The sequence below is a fragment of the Rhinolophus hipposideros genome (genome assembly GCF_964194185.1).
Source record: "Rhinolophus hipposideros genome assembly, chromosome: 5".
Lineage (NCBI taxonomy): Eukaryota > Metazoa > Chordata > Mammalia > Chiroptera > Rhinolophidae > Rhinolophus > Rhinolophus hipposideros.
Genome location: NC_138051.1, coordinates 3,153,927 through 3,170,366, shown reverse-complemented (window position 1 = coordinate 3,170,366; position 16,440 = coordinate 3,153,927). Strand labels below are relative to the sequence as shown.

The window sequence follows — 16,440 nt, the reverse complement described above, 5'->3', positions numbered from 1 at the left end:
GGGGATTTCCTGGGAAGGAGCAGGAGGGAACCTTCAGGAATGATGGAAACCACAGCGGGATTGTGGTGATAGTTACATGGTGTGTACATTTTGTCAAAATTATCAAATTGTACACCAAAAATCTGTGTATTTGACTGTGTGTAGATCAAATTTGAAAAATGTTCATTTTCATGAAAAGAATGCCGAGGAGTTCTGGGCGCGTGTCAGGACCTGGGATCTCCTAGAGCTGCCCCAACTCAATCTGTGACTGGGCAGATGCGTTGCACTCCTGAGCCTCAGTTCGCTCCAGCACCTCCATGCGCCCTGGTGTCCTGGAGGACAGCGTGAGGAGCTGCTTATGGATGTTTGGAACAGCAAACTACAGTTGGCCCTCCGTTTCCGGGGCTGGGGAACCACAGATACAGAGGGCCGACTAAGAGACTTACGCATCTGCAGATTTGGGTGTTCTTGGGGTGGGGGCCTTCTGGAACCCAGCCCCCTTGGATACTGAGGGATGACTGCATTAAGCTGCTAATCATTAAAGAAGCTTCCCTCACACAGGCCAATCAGGGAAGACTTCCTGGAGCAGGAGGCACTCACCTGAACCTGAGATTGCTCAACAATAAGAGGAAGATCATCGATGACCAGGGTCAGGGCTCACGTTGCAATGAGCAGCTCTGAGGTGTCTGTCCTTAGTCTTTCTCCCACATGCCCACATGTCGTACTACACAAAGGCTTCTCCCCCATGGCTCTGGAGCTTATTTTTAAAAAGCCCACACCACTCAGCTATAATCAAAGAGGATTGGTGACGTCAAAGCAACTCCTTTTAAGGTGTTTGTTTGTTTGTTTAAGTACTGAGCTTTAGTCTGTAATTTGGACAAACAGCAGTGAGTCTGAGGTTCAGAGTTGTTGATGGGTGTCAGGCCTCAGTGTGTGGCCAGGATTCAGGCTCAGTCGAGGACCAGAATCAGGGTTCCGTCTGACCAGGGTCAGGCTCCATGTGACCATGATCAGGGCTCAGTCAGAGGAGAGTAGCGGCACTGACCCTCACTGGCCCTGAATACCCCTGGCCTCTTACTCGGCTGGCTCTTCTAACTTCCCTGGACGGCACAGCTAACTCATGCAATGGGCTAGAGAGGAAGGGTCGGGCCAGAAAAGCTTTGTGGAGCCATCTGTGCAGTGTTTATTCAAACCGGGCCTGGGATAGGGGAGGCGGCTGTCTGGTGCCAAATGGTGGGTCTCATGAGGCTTCAGGCCCAGCTGACCCACCCCCACATGTGCTGAAGGAAAGGCGCTTTGGTGTTGGGGAAGGGGACTATTCCTGTCTTTCTTAGTCCCCCGCAAAGACTTCCAGGGACAGTGGGTGAGAGCCGGCATGGCACTGAGGTGGCCCCTTGCTTCGAGGGCCTGAGGATCCCTGGGGAAATGATTGCAGGCATTCCTGGGGGCTTGAGTAATGGGCCCTCGGCTGGCCAAGACAGCCCCCATCAGCCAGGAGCCACCTCATCCTCACCCACCCTTGTGCTCCAAGCTTTCTCTCCATTCCGAGTAGGTGAGGTCACACAGGCTGTCTGGCCCCGGCCCTGCATGAGGCCCGGGCCCCAACTGAGCAGCAGCACGGTCTGGGAGCCCAAGGTATGTGTGTGTGAGGGGTGGCATGCAGGCCGACACCTCTGTGAAAGGCTGAGGCCTCTCCTCTGCCTCATCTCTGGACCTAAAAGCCGACAAGAGGGTTTTGGCAGCAAGGAGAGGGAGCTGGAAACCTGACCACGTGACTCAAGTCCCCCTACCTTGCTTGGCCCCCATGGGCAGAGGGCTTGAAAGAAACTAGGAGGAACTTACAGCCTCATTTCATCATTTATCTGCCAGAATCCCCGAAGCCTGAGATGGGAGGGGATATACAGGCTCCAGGCCTAGTGTCCTTTAAGTCAGTGGCCCAGCTGGGATGGAGCCCAGGGCTCTGGAGTCCCCTGCCCACGTCCCACCCAACACCCCCTCACTCCCAGCATCAAGGTCATTGCTTCTTGATTTCATGCAGATGGGGTCTGGACACCTGAGTTTGGTTTCTGCTAATTCCTCACTGGAACTAATGCTTGGGGAAGGGTTGAGGAAAAGGAAGGCAGGATGGATGGACCCAGACTCTAGAATATCCTGGGAACAAGTGAGCACAGGAACTGGAGCAGATTCCAGACTTCCCCTGCGCCCTGTAGGGGAGGGAGGCAGGCGCCCCTCAGGTTGGAGGCCAGAGGCTGCAGACGGGAGGGCGTGGTGGTCCAGGGGCAGATGGCAGGAAGAAAGGAACCTGGCTGGGCGCCCAGGCTGAGAATCCTGCCTGGTCAGCAGCCTGCTCTCGGGCCGTGTTTTCCTCCTAGCCCCTTCCTTCCTGTCCACCTTCACTTCTTCCAGCCAACATTCACCTGGCTCTGCCATGAGCCTGCTGGGACCCACTTGGGGCCAGAAGCCCAGAGCTGTCTTGGTAGTTCATGAAGAATGCTGGATGAGAGGAACAGAGGGTGTGTGGAGGCTGGCACAGAGGACTGGGGAATAAGGACGTGCGGGGAAGTGTCTCTGCCAGGAAGTTACTGGGTTCATTCAGTCCTGCCTCCAAGCCCTTGTCCAGGCCGTTCCCTCTTCTCTGGCTCCACATTCCACCCTGTCCCCCACTCCTGCTGACGTCCCAGCTCTGCCAAGAGGTCTCAGTGCTCCCACAGCACAGAGCCCCAGAGCTTCCTGACCTGCCTGACCCACACCTGCACCCAGGCAGAAAGGTCCACCTCCCACACCTAGCTCAGGCTGGGAGGCTTCCTGAAGATGGTGACGGCCTGTACAGAGGAAGGAGAATGACAGAGGGTATTTGGGGCTGGGGAGGTCCCACACCTGCACCCAGGCAGAAAGGTCCACCTCCCACACCTAGCTCAGGCTGGGAGGCTTCCTGAAGATGGTGACGGCCTGTACAGAGGAAGGAGAATGACAGAGGGTATTTGGGGCTGGGGAGGTCTCCAGGCTGGGCATTAACTGTGGCCAGCCTGACCCTCCTTAATGGCATGCTCTTTGCCCTGCTCCATCCCTGTTTCCCCCACTGCTGCTCCAGGTCTCCCCGACTTGGTCCCGGACCCCAACTACATGCAAGCATCCACTTACGTCCAGAGAGCCCACCTGTACTCCCTGCGCTGCGCAGCAGAGGAGAAATGCCTGGCCAGGTAAGGAGCTAAGGATGACACTTGGAGCGTTGGGACAGTCCCTGGGAGTCACCCAGAATCCACATGCATGCTGGCCAGGCTGGCAGGCTGCCTGCAATCCACATGACCTCGGCCAAGCATCTGAGCCTCTCAGGACCTGGCCCTCATCATCTGTGAGCCTTGCCTGCCCCAAGGGAGTCAGGAGGGAAGGGAACAAGCTGTTATGCAGCTTTTCTGAACACATCACTACACAAGGGAGCTTCCTTTTACTGTGGCCTTGAATCTTCACTCCAGCCCTGAAGGTTTGTGTTGCCCCATCAGGAAACCGAGGTGCAATGACAGGAACTAAAACTTTTCCGATCCGGGCTGCCTCATGAGAAATTTCCTCATTTCTGGGGAAGCTCAGATTGGCAATGCTTCCACAAGGACCTGGGGAAGTCCCCTGGGGGGACCGAGCCTTCAGGAAGGGGCCAGAGTATGGGCCACCTTCACAGTGTGGCTGTGGCTGGCCCAGGCTGTCTGCCTGGGTCACAGCAGGGCCAGTATGCATGGCTGGCAGAGGCCTCAGTTATGTGTGGCACCAGAGAGGGGAAAGAGACCAGTTTACGTGATTCCAGAGGTGAACACAGCCAACTCTTCATTATTCCAAGGCGATTCCGCCTCCTGGCTTCTAAATTTATTAACAGCAAATATTCTGTTCAAATATGTATGCTTTGGGGACATCGTCCTGTGCTAAAAGAACTAGTTAAAGATTACACAGGCATACTTCTTTTGTTGACAGTTCTCTATGCCGGAAGCACCTAGTTTTCTTTATTACTTGCTTTTGACATTTGAACTCTTTATCTACTTTTATTTTTTAGTATCTGGGAAGCCCTTTGGAATCTAAATGTTTTCTCACTTATGGAGCCTCTAGTCTACCACCACTCAGAGTAGCTGACCACAGCTGTTACCTATCTGTAACAAGGACCTTGCACCAGAATGTCACTCAGCTCACTGCTTCCTCCACTGAGCAAGTCTGGCTTCAAAACAAGTGTCAGCTGAACTGAAAAGTGTGATTAGTGATGTAATTGATTCGCATGCTGGTGTGAGTTCCTTATCTCATTACAGACTGGCAACCAACTGTGTGTGAAGTGGCAACAGCCCTAGGACCACATGCTGAGTGCCACTTGGCCTGGGGCTTCTGCATTCAGGCCTTGTCATCCCAGCTGTCCCTGGGAAGAGAAGACAGTAATGATTCCCCTAGTCTGATTGCTCCAGCGTGAGGGACTCCCAGCCTCCGTGGCAGGCCATGAAGGCTGAGTTTTGAGGCGTCTGAGTCAAAACCTAGCTATCCCTGCATCTTTCTGGATCCCGTTGTGTCCAGACCTGAGCTCTGGGTGGGCTGGGGAAGAGACAGCCATGCCCTGTCCTGGAGGGGTCTCCTGGTTTAGCAGCGCGTGGGAGGCGGGGCTAGCATGAGCAGTTTGCAGGCTGGAACTGTCCACGGCCAGAGGGGAGAGGTCGGCAAGGGCTGAGGCCTCAGAGGCAGCCGGGCGCAGGGTGAGACCTAGAAGACCTGCCAAAGCTGAAGCCCTGGAGCACAAAGCCTCGGAGATCATCGGGAGTGTGGGCTCGGCTGTGCCAGAGTGCAGACAGCCAGCAGGACCCAGACGAGGGAAGGGACTTGCTCCAAGTCTCACCACGATTTTGTGGCCAAGCTGGGCCTAGGACCTAGACCCTGATGGTTTCCCACGGTGTGCTGAGCCGGACAGAAGGGCAGCATTGAGCTCAGCAGAGGGAAGGAGGATGTTTGTTCCAACCCAGACACAGATGGATTCCAAGCCTCCCTCAGACAAGGCCAAGGGCCGTATGTCCTGGCAAAGAGGAGCCTGCACTGCCTGTCGTCCAGACATCCTCTCCGAGGAGCTAATCCCCACAACTGGCCACCTCCTGCCTCTAGCCTGACAACCCAGAGCTTAATGGGTCCAGGGACGTGCCCAGAGGCTGGTCAGGACAACTCTCAGGGGCCCATCTCAGTTGGGAACTGGGGGTCAGTAAGTGAACTGTGAGCACGGAGTCTGCACCAGATGTGTGCTCCCTGAAGAAAAGGCCAGGGCGCTGGCCCTGAAGCCACACACGCAGTCAGGGAGAGGTGGCCCAGTCACAGGGACCGAGTGAGGACGTGTGTGGTATCAGGGTGTGCTGCAGGCAGTGCTGGCAGAGCTCACAGGCAGTCACATTCCTTTAAGTGGGGCAATCAGGGTCGACTTCCTTGGGGAGTGGCCTGAGTCGGCCTAGGGGTTGGGTGAGTTCTGGGTCAGGCAAACAGCTTGAGCAGATGTGTAGATTAGCAGAAGAGTTAAGTCTGTTTGGAAAACAGTGTTGGAAGCTGGAGCCCGGGTGCGTGGGGAAGCGGAAGGCAAACAGGACCAGGAGAGTGAAGAGGCTTTGACAGAAAGATACTGACCTGCTTCTCAGGCCCACCCCTGAGACAGCGCGTTAGTCAATGAGCAGGGCTCCGTCTGGAGGAGGGAAGACTGTTAAAAAGACCCCTGAAGATTTTGAATGGCCCCACCCCTAGGGGCTGTCCCCAGCTGAGAGTCATCTGCAGGCATCAGGGACCCACTGTCAGGCCAGACCCTGGTGACAGCTGCCAGCCCCACAGTGGAAAGAGGGGGAGAGGCCTGAGCCTCCGTCACAGGGCAGGGGGTCAGATGCCAACGTCTTCAGGGATAAGTCGGCCCATTCTGGGTTTGGGGGTCACCATGCCCAGCCCCACTCTGCTTCCCGTCTGTCCCTGCAGCACAGCCTATGCTCCAGAGACCACCGACTACGCCGTGAGGGTACTCCTGCGCTTCCCCCAGCGTGTGAAGAACCAGGGCACGGCAGACTTCCTCCCCAACCGGCCGCGGCACACCTGGGAGTGGCACAGCTGCCACCAGTGAGTGGGGCCGGTGGCCTCTCCTGCCTTCTCTTTGGACTGGGGGACCTGTGCCCCAGTCCCCCCCACCATTAGTGCTCGGGAGGGGCAGGTGCTGGTGGGAGGGCCCCGTGAGTTGTTTTCTCCCAAGGATCCATCAGGGGGGCAAGGGTTTCTCAGAGGAGCCTTAGCAAAAGCTGGGCTGGAACAGGAGACACGGAAGGGTCAGTCTTGACAGGGATGAAAATGTCTGGAAAGAGGGCATTGCCCAAGGGAGGCCAGTATCAGTGGCTGCCCCAAAGGAAGTAAGGAGCCCTGGCGGGAGAGGGTTATCTGGCTAGGTGGGGACACAGAGGTGCCGCCCTGTGGGACCCAGGGACCCAGGGGACCCAGGAGCCCAGACTGCTCAGGAGGCTGTGTCACATCCGGGTCACCTGGGCCCATCTCAGGAGGGGGCCAGCATGGGAAGCCCTGGGATGACGAGGCCCTCTTCTCTCTCCCCCAACCTGTCCTCTGCCTCCAGACATTACCACAGCATGGACGAGTTCAGCCACTATGACCTTCTGGATGCAGCCACAGGCAAGAAGGTGGCCGAGGGCCACAAGGCCAGCTTCTGCCTGGAGGACAGCACCTGCGACTTTGGCAACCTCAAGCGCTACGCATGCACCTCACACACGCAGGTTGGGCTAGAGAAGCAGGGCAGGGGCGAGGGGTGCAGGATACGGCCCCGCCCAGGGGCGCTGGGGGAGCGGACAGCTGTGCAGCCTGGGCCAAGCTGAAGACGGCCAAGGCTCTGGCCACTCAGCTCATCCAGAGGGGCGTCTTCTCGTCAGTCCTCAGGCCACTACAGGGCCCCGTGGGGACTGCACACCCCCGCCCCTGGCCCCTTCCTGCTTCATTCCCAGGGTGTCTGCTCTTGGAAAGAAAGGAACATTCCAACAAAGTCAGGATGGCATGGTGTTCTGTTTGCTGACTTGTACATCCAAATCCACCTTTCTGTCCGTCTGTCCCATCAGCACAGAGTGGCCATCTGTACTGCCTGTTTGTCCCTTTATGCACCCCTCCACCCATTTCTCCCGGGCATGCCCCCTTTTTCATTTGATCCCTCCAGTCCAGCGATGGCTGAGGCAGGAGCAGGCCCATGCCGAGCAGCCGCCTGGGCCGGGTCGGGCGAAGCACAGGAAGGAGGCCCCAGGCTCTGCGGAGGAGGCAACGCCCGACTTCTGCTCTTGTGCCTTTTCCTAGGGCCTGAGCCCAGGCTGCTATGACACTTACAACGCGGACATCGACTGCCAGTGGATTGACATCACTGACGTGCAGCCCGGGAACTACATCCTCAAGGTGGGCCCCTGGTCTGGGCACCCCCGCCCCTGCTGCTCATGTCAGTGTCCCCACCTCTCACAGACACTCCAGCCTCCAGCTGGGTCCCTCCCCAGCATCCTGGGACGTCACACGTCCCTGCCCTTCCCAGGAGGGTCTTAGCCTCGGGCACAGACAGCCTCTTTCCATAAAGATACCAAGGAGCCCTAGGCCCAGGTGTGGTGGTGTCGGAGAGTGGGGATTCTGTCTTTCCCAAGTGACAGAGGACGCGGAGAGCCATGTGGTCCACCCCCGTCTGTGGGAAGGGCAGGCCATCTGGGCGAGGACACTGCCGTCTGAGACAGACACTCAGCTCCTCACAGTGACCCCTGCAAAGCCAGGGGCTCCTGTGACCAGTAGTCCCTTCCAGCCTGAACCCCCCCCAAAGCACACTCACTCCCATACCCCTTCCCTTGGGAGAAGACGGGTAGAAGAGCACGGTGGGGACACGCCGCCCCACGTGGTATGTCCCTGTGCAGGCTTCGCAGGGCCGGGCCATTATGACCTCATCTGGGGAACCAAATCAGCCTCCTCCACACAGGTACGAAGTGAGGGCAGGGTGCACTGTGCCAGGTCCCCCGGACCCGCTGCTCCATACTGAAGTTCAGTGAAGCAAGAGCAGTGAAGACAGTTTGGGAAACGGTTCTCACCGGCATGAAATGGGCTGCTGGGGCTGCCGTCTGCACATTCAGAACTCAGCTGCCTGGAAGCTGTTGGCAGCCTCACCCGAGCACCTCTCAGCAGGCTCGGGGGGCCCTGCTCCACGTCACCCGGGGCCGAGCTTGTCCAGGATCTCCCGCCCTCCCCTCGGGCATCCACTCACAGACTGTACAAGGCCCCTCTGAATGATGGGCCCTGGGGATCCAAGCACATAAGCAGCACGCAGTTCGCGCCCATAAGGAGTGTACGAGGATTTAAAAGTAGCCTCCTTCCATCTGATCTCAAGTGTTCTGCAAATAAAGCTGGCTGTAGCCGCCCCCCGTGAGCCGCCCCCCAGTAATCCAACATTTAAAAGGCTTCCTTGTGTCCGTCCTCTCAGTGAGTGTCAGGCGTCCTGGGCTCCAGGCAGAGCATGCCACCTGGCATCAGACAGGCCTTCAGCAGGTCACCTAGCCGGACATACGCGGTGAAAGGGTGTGAGCCTGGGAGTCGGGACACCAGGCGTGGGAGCCCTGCTCGGCCCCTCCCTCGCTGCTGTGTTTCCTAGGGCAGTGATTCAACCTCTCTGAGCCTGAATGCCCTGTGGGGAGCCCACTGGCCTGGGGAAGTTTCCCACCTTCTGATAAGGGTGACCTGATGTGCTCTTGACTAGGACAGCCTCTTTTTTCTGCCCTCTGTCTCTGTGAATCTCTGTGCGCCTCTCCCTCAGGGTATCTGTCTCCTACCTCCTGCCCCTCACGCAGTCTTTCTCCACCTCCCCATCTCCCTCTCTCTGTCTGCGTCTCCACCACCTTGCCTGGTGACCAAGTGAAGCACAACCGTCTGACCAGGTCCCTTCCCCCCTGTTGCCCATTTTCTTCAGGTGCATGTGAACCCCAAGTACATTGTGTTGGAGTCCGACTTCACCAACAATGTGGCGAGGTGCAACATCCACTACACAGGCCGCTACGTGTCTACGACAAACTGCAAAATTGTCCAGTAAGTGCTCGCGCACCCCGCCCCTCTCCTGCCCCGGGAGCAGGCCAGGCCACGCGAGACACGTTCCCGGACACCTGCACTCACCTCCGCGGCCACACACAGCTGTGGTTGGCCCAGCCCACAGGCAGAGCAGGGGCATCTTGTGTGCAGCAGCCCCGGGCTGTGTCCCCGTGGTGGGGCTCAGGCTGCCCTGGAGATCTAGGGTGTGGCTCCCTGAGAGTTCTCCCCGGGAACCAGCAAGAGGCAACATACACGGCTCTGCAGTCTTCGTTCTGCAGCTTCCTCACTCTGTGAAGTTGGACAGCTCCACCTCACCTCTCTGAGATGCTTTTGTCAGCTGTACCAGAGCCACTGTTTATATCCCATGTAGGCTTGTGAGGGGGATTTAAAGGCTTGACATCTGTGCACATTCAAGAACCCTTCACAGGGGCACTCAATAAATGGCATCTGTGATCATTAGTGTCTTTATCAAGTGGGTTGAGTTAAACAGTCCCAGGTTACAGGTGATTCTGGTTGGAATGAGACCTGGTCGGTCGCTGGGCCCCATTGTCAAGTTGATAAGCTCTGAGCCCAGGCCTTTGGCATGTGGCTCCTGGGCAGGGTGGGTCCTCAGCTGTCACTGTCTCATGCTGGCTGTCCTCAGCCTCTCTCCTGATTCCTGCCATGAAGTACTTTGCAGAGGGGCCCCCTGCAAAAGAAACCTCACCCCACTACATGTGAGTTTAAAATGTTTGATCAGGTCAAAGCAACTCTTTAGCATTATAAAAAGGGAGAGATAGCAAAATCCTAGAGCTTTAATGCCTCAATGGAGGATGAACGGCAGAGATTCCAAGGCCCAGAGAGTCCTCTTTACCCAAAAGTGGATGCTTATTAATGCTTGAGAGGTATGACAGGTGGAGCGTGTAACCAGGATCAAAGCTGAGAATGGGAGCAGGGTCGGGGCTCAGTGTGTGAGCAGGGTCGGGGCTCAGTGTGTGAGCAGGATCAGGGCTCAGTGTGAGCAGGGTCGGGGCTCAGTGTGAACGGTCGGGGCTCAGTGTGTGAGCAGGATCGGGGCTCAGTGTGAACAGGGTCGGGCTCAGTGTGTGAGCAGGATCGGGGCTCAGTGTGTGAGCAGGGTCGGGGCTCAGTGTGTGAGCAGGGTCGGGGCTCAGTGTGAGCAGAGTCGGGGCTCAGTGTGTGAACAGGGTCGGGGCTCAGTGTGTGAGCAGGGTCGGGGCTCAGTGTGTGAGCAGGATCGGGGCTCAGTGTGTGAGCAGGGTCGGGGCTCAGTGTGTGAGCAGGGTCGGGGCTCAGTGTGAGCAGAGTCGGGGCTCAGTGTGTGAACAGGGTCGGGGCTCAGTGTGTGAGCAGGGTCGGGGCTCAGTGTGTGAGCAGGGTCGGGGCTCAGTGTGTGAGCAGGATTGGGGCTCGGTGTGAACAGGGTCGGGCTCAGTGTGTGAGCAGGATCGGGGCTCAGTGTGTGAGCAGGGTCGGGGCTCAGTGTGTGAGCAGGGTCGGGGCTCAGTGTGAGCAGAGTCGGGGCTCAGTGTGTGAACAGGGTCGGGGCTCAGTGTGTGAGCAGGGTCGGGGCTCAGTGTGTGAGCAGGGTCGGGGCTCAGTGTGTGAGCAGGGTCGGGGCTCAGTGTGTGAGCAGGGTCGGGGCTCAGTGTGTGAGCAGGATCGGGGCTCAGTGTGTGAGCAGGGTCAGGGCTCAGTGTGAGTAGGGTCGGGGCTCAGTGTGTGAGCAGGGTCGGGGCTCAGTGTGTGAGCAGGGTCGGGGCTCAGTGTGTGAGCAGGGTCGGGACTCAGTGTGTGAGCACGATCAGGGCTCAGTGTGTGAGCAGGGTCGGGGCTCAGTGTGAGCAGAGTCGGGGCTCAGTGTGTGAACAGGGTCGGGGCTCAGTGTGTGAGCAGGATCAGGGCTCAGTGTGTGAGCAGGGTCAGGGCTCAGTGTGAGTAGGGTCGGGGCTCAGTGTGTGAGCAGGGTCGGGACTCAGTGTGTGAGCACGATCAGGGCTCAGTGTGTGAGCAGGGTCGGGGCTCAGTGTGTGAGCAGGGTCGGGGCTCAGTGTGAGCAGGGTCGGGGCTCAGTGTGAACAGGGTCGGGGCTCAGTGTGTGAGCAGGGTCGGGGCTCAGTGTGAGCAGGGTCGGGGCTCAGTGTGAGCAGGGTCGGGGCTCAGTGTGTGAGCAGGGTCGGGGCTCAGTGTGAGCAGGGTCGGGGCTCAGTGTGTGAGTAGGGTCGGGGCTCAGTGTGTGAGCAGGGTCGGGGCTCAGTGTGTGAGCACGATTGGGGCTCAGTGTGTGAGCAGGGTCGGGGCTCAGTGTGTGAGCAGGGTCGGGGCTCAGTGTGAGCAGGGTCGGGGCTCAGTGTGTGAGCAGGGTCGGGGCTCAGTGTGTGAGCAGGGTCGGGGCTCAGTGTGAGCAGGGTCGGGGCTCAGTGTGTGAGTAGGGTCGGGGCTCAGTGTGTGAGCAGGGTCGGGGCTCAGTGTGTGAGTAGGGTCGGGGCTCAGTGTGTGAGCAGGGTCGGGGCTCAGTGTGTGAGCAGGGTCGGGGCTCAGTGTGTGAGCAGGGTCGGGGCTCAGTGTGTGAGCAGGGTCGGGGCTCAGTGTGAGCAGGGTCGGGGCTCAGTGTGTGAGCAGGGTCGGGGCTCAGTGTGTGAGCAGGGTCGGGGCTCAGTGTGAGCAGGGTCGGGGCTCAGTGTGTGAGTAGGGTCGGGGCTCAGTGTGTGAGCAGGGTCGGGGCTCAGTGTGTGAGCAGGATCGGGGCTCAGTGTGTGAGCAGGGTCGGGGCTCAGTGTGAACAGGGTCGGGGCTCAGTGTGTGAGCAGGATTGGGGCTCAGTGTGAACAGGGTCGGGGCTCAGTGTGTGAGCAGGGTCGGGGCTCAGTGTGTGAGCAGGATCAGGGCTCAGTGTGTGAGCAGGGTCGGGGCTCAGTGTGAACAGGGTCGGGGTCTCAGTGTGTGAGCAGGATCAGGGCCCAGTGTGAGCAGGGTCTGGTCTCAGTGTGTGAACAGGGTCGGGACTCAGTGTGTGAGCAGTATCAGGGCTCAGTGTGTGAGCAGGGTCGGGGCTCAGTGTGTGAGCAGGATCGGGGCTCAGTGTGTGAGCAGGGTCGGGGCTCAGTGTGAACAGGGTCGGGGCTCAGTGTGTGAGCAGGGTCGGGGCTCAGTGTGAGCAGGGTCGGGGCTCAGTGTGTGAGCAGGGTCGGGGCTCAGTGTGTGAGCAGGGTCGGGGCTCAGTGTGTGAGTAGGTTCGGGGCTCAGTGTGTGAGCAGGGTCGGGGCTCCGTGTGTGAGCAGGATCGGGGCTCAGTGTGTGAGCAGGGTCGGGGCTCAGTGTGAACAGGGTCGGGGCTCAGTGTGTGAGCAGGATTGGGGCTCAGTGTGAACAGGGTCGGGGCTCAGTGTGTGAGCAGGGTCGGGGCTCAGTGTGTGAGCAGGGTCGGGGCTCAGTGTGAACAGGGTCGGGGTCTCAGTGTGTGAGCAGGATCAGGGCCCAGTGTGAGCAGGGTCGGGTCTCAGTGTGTGAACAGGGTCGGGACTCAGTGTGTGAGCAGTATCAGGGCTCAGTGTGTGAGCAGGATCAGGGCCCAGTGTGAGCAGGGTCGGGTCTCAGTGTGTGAACAGGGTCGGGACTCAGTGTGTGAGCAGGGTCGGGGCTCAGTGAGAGCAGGGTCGGGGCTCAGTGTGAGCAGGGTCGGGGCTCAGTGTGTGAGCAGGATCAGGGCTCAGTGTGTGAGCAGGGTCGGGGCTCAGTGAGAGCAGGGTCGGGGCTCAGTGTGAGCAGGGTCGGGGCTCAGTGTGTGAGCAGGATCAGGGCCCAGTGTGAGCAGGGTCGGGTCTCAGTGTGTGAACAGGGTCGGGACTCAGTGTGTGAGCAGTATCAGGGCTCAGTGTGTGAGCAGGGTCGGGGCTCAGTGTGTGAGCAGGATCAGGGCTCAGTGTGTGAGCAGGGTCGGGGCTCAGTGTGAACAGGGTCGGGGCTCAGTGTGTGAGCAGGGTCGGGGCTCAGTGTGAGCAGGGTCGGGGCTCAGTGTGTGAGCAGGGTCGGGGCTCAGTGTGTGAGCAGGGTCGGGGCTCAGTGTGTGAGTAGGGTCGGGGCTCAGTGTGTGAGCAGGGTCGGGGCTCCGTGTGTGAGCAGGATCGGGGCTCAGTGTGTGAGCAGGGTCGGGGCTCAGTGTGAACAGGGTCGGGGCTCAGTGTGTGAGCAGGATTGGGGCTCAGTGTGAACAGGGTCGGGGCTCAGTGTGTGAGCAGGATCAGGGCTCAGTGTGTGAGCAGGGTCGGGGCTCAGTGTGAACAGGGTCGGGGTCTCAGTGTGTGAGCAGGATCAGGGCCCAGTGTGAGCAGGGTCGGGTCTCAGTGTGTGAACAGGGTCGGGACTCAGTGTGTGAGCAGTATCAGGGCTCAGTGTGTGAGCAGGATCAGGGCCCAGTGTGAGCAGGGTCGGGTCTCAGTGTGTGAACAGGGTCGGGACTCAGTGTGTGAGCAGGGTCGGGGCTCAGTGAGAGCAGGGTCGGGGCTCAGTGTGAGCAGGGTCGGGGCTCAGTGTGTGAGCAGGATCAGGGCTCAGTGTGTGAGCAGGGTCGGGGCTCAGTGAGAGCAGGGTCGGGGCTCAGTGTGAGCAGGGTCGGGGCTCAGTGTGTGAGCAGGATCAGGGCTCAGTGTGTGAGCAGGGTCGGGGCTCAGTGTGAACATGATTAGGGCTCAGTGTGAGCAGGGTCGGGGCTCAGTGTGTGAGCAGGGTCGGGGCTCAGTGTGAGCAGGGTCGGGGCTCAGAGTGTGAGCAGGGTCAGGGCTCAGTGTGAGCAGGGTCGGGGCTCAGTGTGAGCAGGGTCGGGGCTCAGTGTGTGAGCAGGGTCGGGGCTCAGTGTGAGCAGGGTCGGGGCTCAGTGTGAGCAGGGTCAGGGCTCAGTGTGTGAGCAGGGTTAGGGCTCAGTGTGAGCAGGGTCGGGGCTCAGTGTGTGAGCAGGGTCGGGGCTCAGTGTGAGCAGAGTTAGGGCTCAGTGTGAGCAGGGTCGGGGCTCAGTGTGTGAGCAGGGTCAGGGCTCAGTGTGAGCGGGGTTGGGGCTCAGCGTGTGAGTAGGGTCGGGGCTCAGTGTGAGCAGGGTCGGGGCTCAGCGTGAGCAGGGTCGGGGCTCAGTGTGAACAGGGTCGCGGCTCAGTTTGAGTGGGGTCGGGGCTCAGTGTATGAGTAGGATCAAGACCAACTTAGAGAAAGCACTTTAACCCTTGGGTGCTACCACTAAGCAGACGCCACTCCCCATCATACCATTTATACTAAAAATGAGAACAACAGCCTCAAGTTCTGTGCAGAGATTAGGTTCCTCATAAGCAGAATTATTAGGTTGGTGCAAAAATAACTGCGGTTTTTGCAATGATTTTTAACCCTTTAAACAACAGTTACCTTTGCAGCAACTTAATATATCAGAATTAATCCAGGTCATAGAGTGTGTTTGAAACAACTGACTCCTGGCCCCTCCCTGGCAGCATGGCTCTTTCACATGCCTGGATTTCCAGCCCTTTCTCACTCCTCAAGGCCTGTCTCAATTAGCCATTTAAATTTAGGGGTTACCTCAATGACAGAAGTGTTCTGGGAAGCCATTCTATGGAAGGAGAAGGAGGGAGGAAGGAAGGAAGGAAGGATGGAAGGAAGGAAGGAAAGAAGGAAGAAAAGAAGAAAAGAAGGAAGGAAGAAGCATACAAGAAAAAAGGGGGCTGAAGGGCATGCAGGGTCAGAGAGCCTACACCCCCTCTTATTCTGCCTGCTGCTGGGGAAAGTGGATTAAAACAGCCTCTCTTTTCCAGGCAGCACCACAGGCTAGGCCCCTCAACAAGGCAGACAGCAAAGCAGAGCACCTCCCTCCCCACCTCCCCTGGGGCCTGTGGGCCCTTCCCTTTGAGCCTTTTACATAAGTGCTTGGAAAGGCTCAGGTTTTATTAGAGCGCCTCTGTGACCCTGACCGCAGGCAGGCATCTGGGCCAGCACACAGGAAGCTGGAAGGAAGGAGCCTTCCCAGAAAGGCCACGGGACTGACGCCTGTGGGTTTCAATCTTGTTTCCGAAGAGGAAAAAGGAGGTTTGGGGGGAAAAAAGTACTGAGTTAGAAAGAAAGTATTTCCAGACAGTAGCAGCTCTGCCTAGAAAACAAGACAATCTAAAACTCACAGCACGGGGAGGGGGTAGTCCTGAGACAGTACCTGGGTGGGAGTCCACGACACCCCTCTTCTGGGACTTGGGGCTGAGGAGCCCTTCCCCCGAGCCCAGGTTACTGAGGCAAACTGAGGCCTGTGCCTGCCCTCCACATGGGATCTGGGCTGTGCAGGAGAAGCCTTCAGCTGGGGAGGCAGTGGGGGCCTTGCTGACAGTGGAGTGAGGGCCTGCCCTCTGTCTGCCATTGACCTATTCTGTTTCTCTCCTTAGGTCCTGATCGGAGCGGGTGGACCGACAGCCAACCCCCCCATTTCCCAAGGCAAGTCCTGCTCCCCAGGCAGCCTCCCACCAGGACAAACCTGGCCCAAGGGGCACAGCCCCCACCCCAGAGGCAGGGGCAGTGGGACACAGGGACATCCCTCCCTGCCGGCCTCAGGGAGCGAACATGGAGCGAAACCACAGGGATTCTGGATGCCAGGCCCAATGTCGTACTTAACTTTCCTCTACCGCGTTATTTTGTCGGTTGTTGGTTTTTGTTTTTTATATTTTGGGCATACCACAGAGCAAGATTGCCCAGACCTGGGCTGAATAAAACAAGGTTTTTCTACTCTGCGGTTCTGCATGTGGCCTGCCAGCTGGGCTGGCCAGAGCCGTCGTGGGCACAGGAGACGCCGTGGGGCTTCCTGCTTCCCCTAGCGGAGTCTCAAAAGGGCAGCCACACCCCTCAGGACCACTGCTTGACCAAGAGGGCGTCGAGGGCGGCAGCCTCCTGTGGAAACCCCGAGGGGTTTACCCCAAGGCCAAAGCCACTGTGTGGAAGAGGATCCCCCCGGGGGGAACTCCTGCTCCCACCCACTTCTCTGCTCGTCTCCCCATCCTCCACCACTCCTCCTCCTGCAGCCTCACACTCCCCACCGACTTCCCAGCCTCCAAGCCCTGCTCTCATAAGCCATCACTCCCTCTACCAGCCACATGTTCACATATTGAGCACCTGCTGAATGCTGAGCACACACAGGAGAATGAGAGCTCTCAGAGCTCACAGGGCACAGAGGCGTGCACGCCACACCTCATGAGACAAGGCCTGGGGGGAAGGTGGAGGCTTCCCATGGGGGGTGGTTTCTCCCAGGAAGGGAAGGAACAGTTGTATTCTTGGCAGAGGCTGATGAGGGCGGGGGTCAGAGGTCCAGGGAGGCCCTCGCTCTGGCTGTGCTGTCACACAGGCTGTGCTTCCTACCCTGGGTCAGGGCAGGAA

General features: G+C 58.7%; 1 protein-coding gene across 1 annotated transcript in view; it reads left to right on the top strand.

The window, feature by feature from the left end:
* Positions 1-15,795, top strand: part of LOXL1 (lysyl oxidase like 1) — a 28,106-nt gene extending 12,311 nt beyond the window's left edge. The window contains exons 2-7 of the mRNA XM_081050315.1: positions 3,071-3,179; positions 5,941-6,078; positions 6,581-6,737; positions 7,303-7,398; positions 8,939-9,054; positions 15,459-15,795. Of these exons, the coding sequence (XP_080906441.1) occupies positions 3,071-3,179; positions 5,941-6,078; positions 6,581-6,737; positions 7,303-7,398; positions 8,939-9,054; positions 15,459-15,465 (623 nt within the window). The 3' untranslated portion in view covers positions 15,466-15,795. The remainder of the gene's footprint in view (positions 1-3,070; positions 3,180-5,940; positions 6,079-6,580; positions 6,738-7,302; positions 7,399-8,938; positions 9,055-15,458) is intronic.
* Positions 15,796-16,440: the final 645 nt, after the last annotated feature.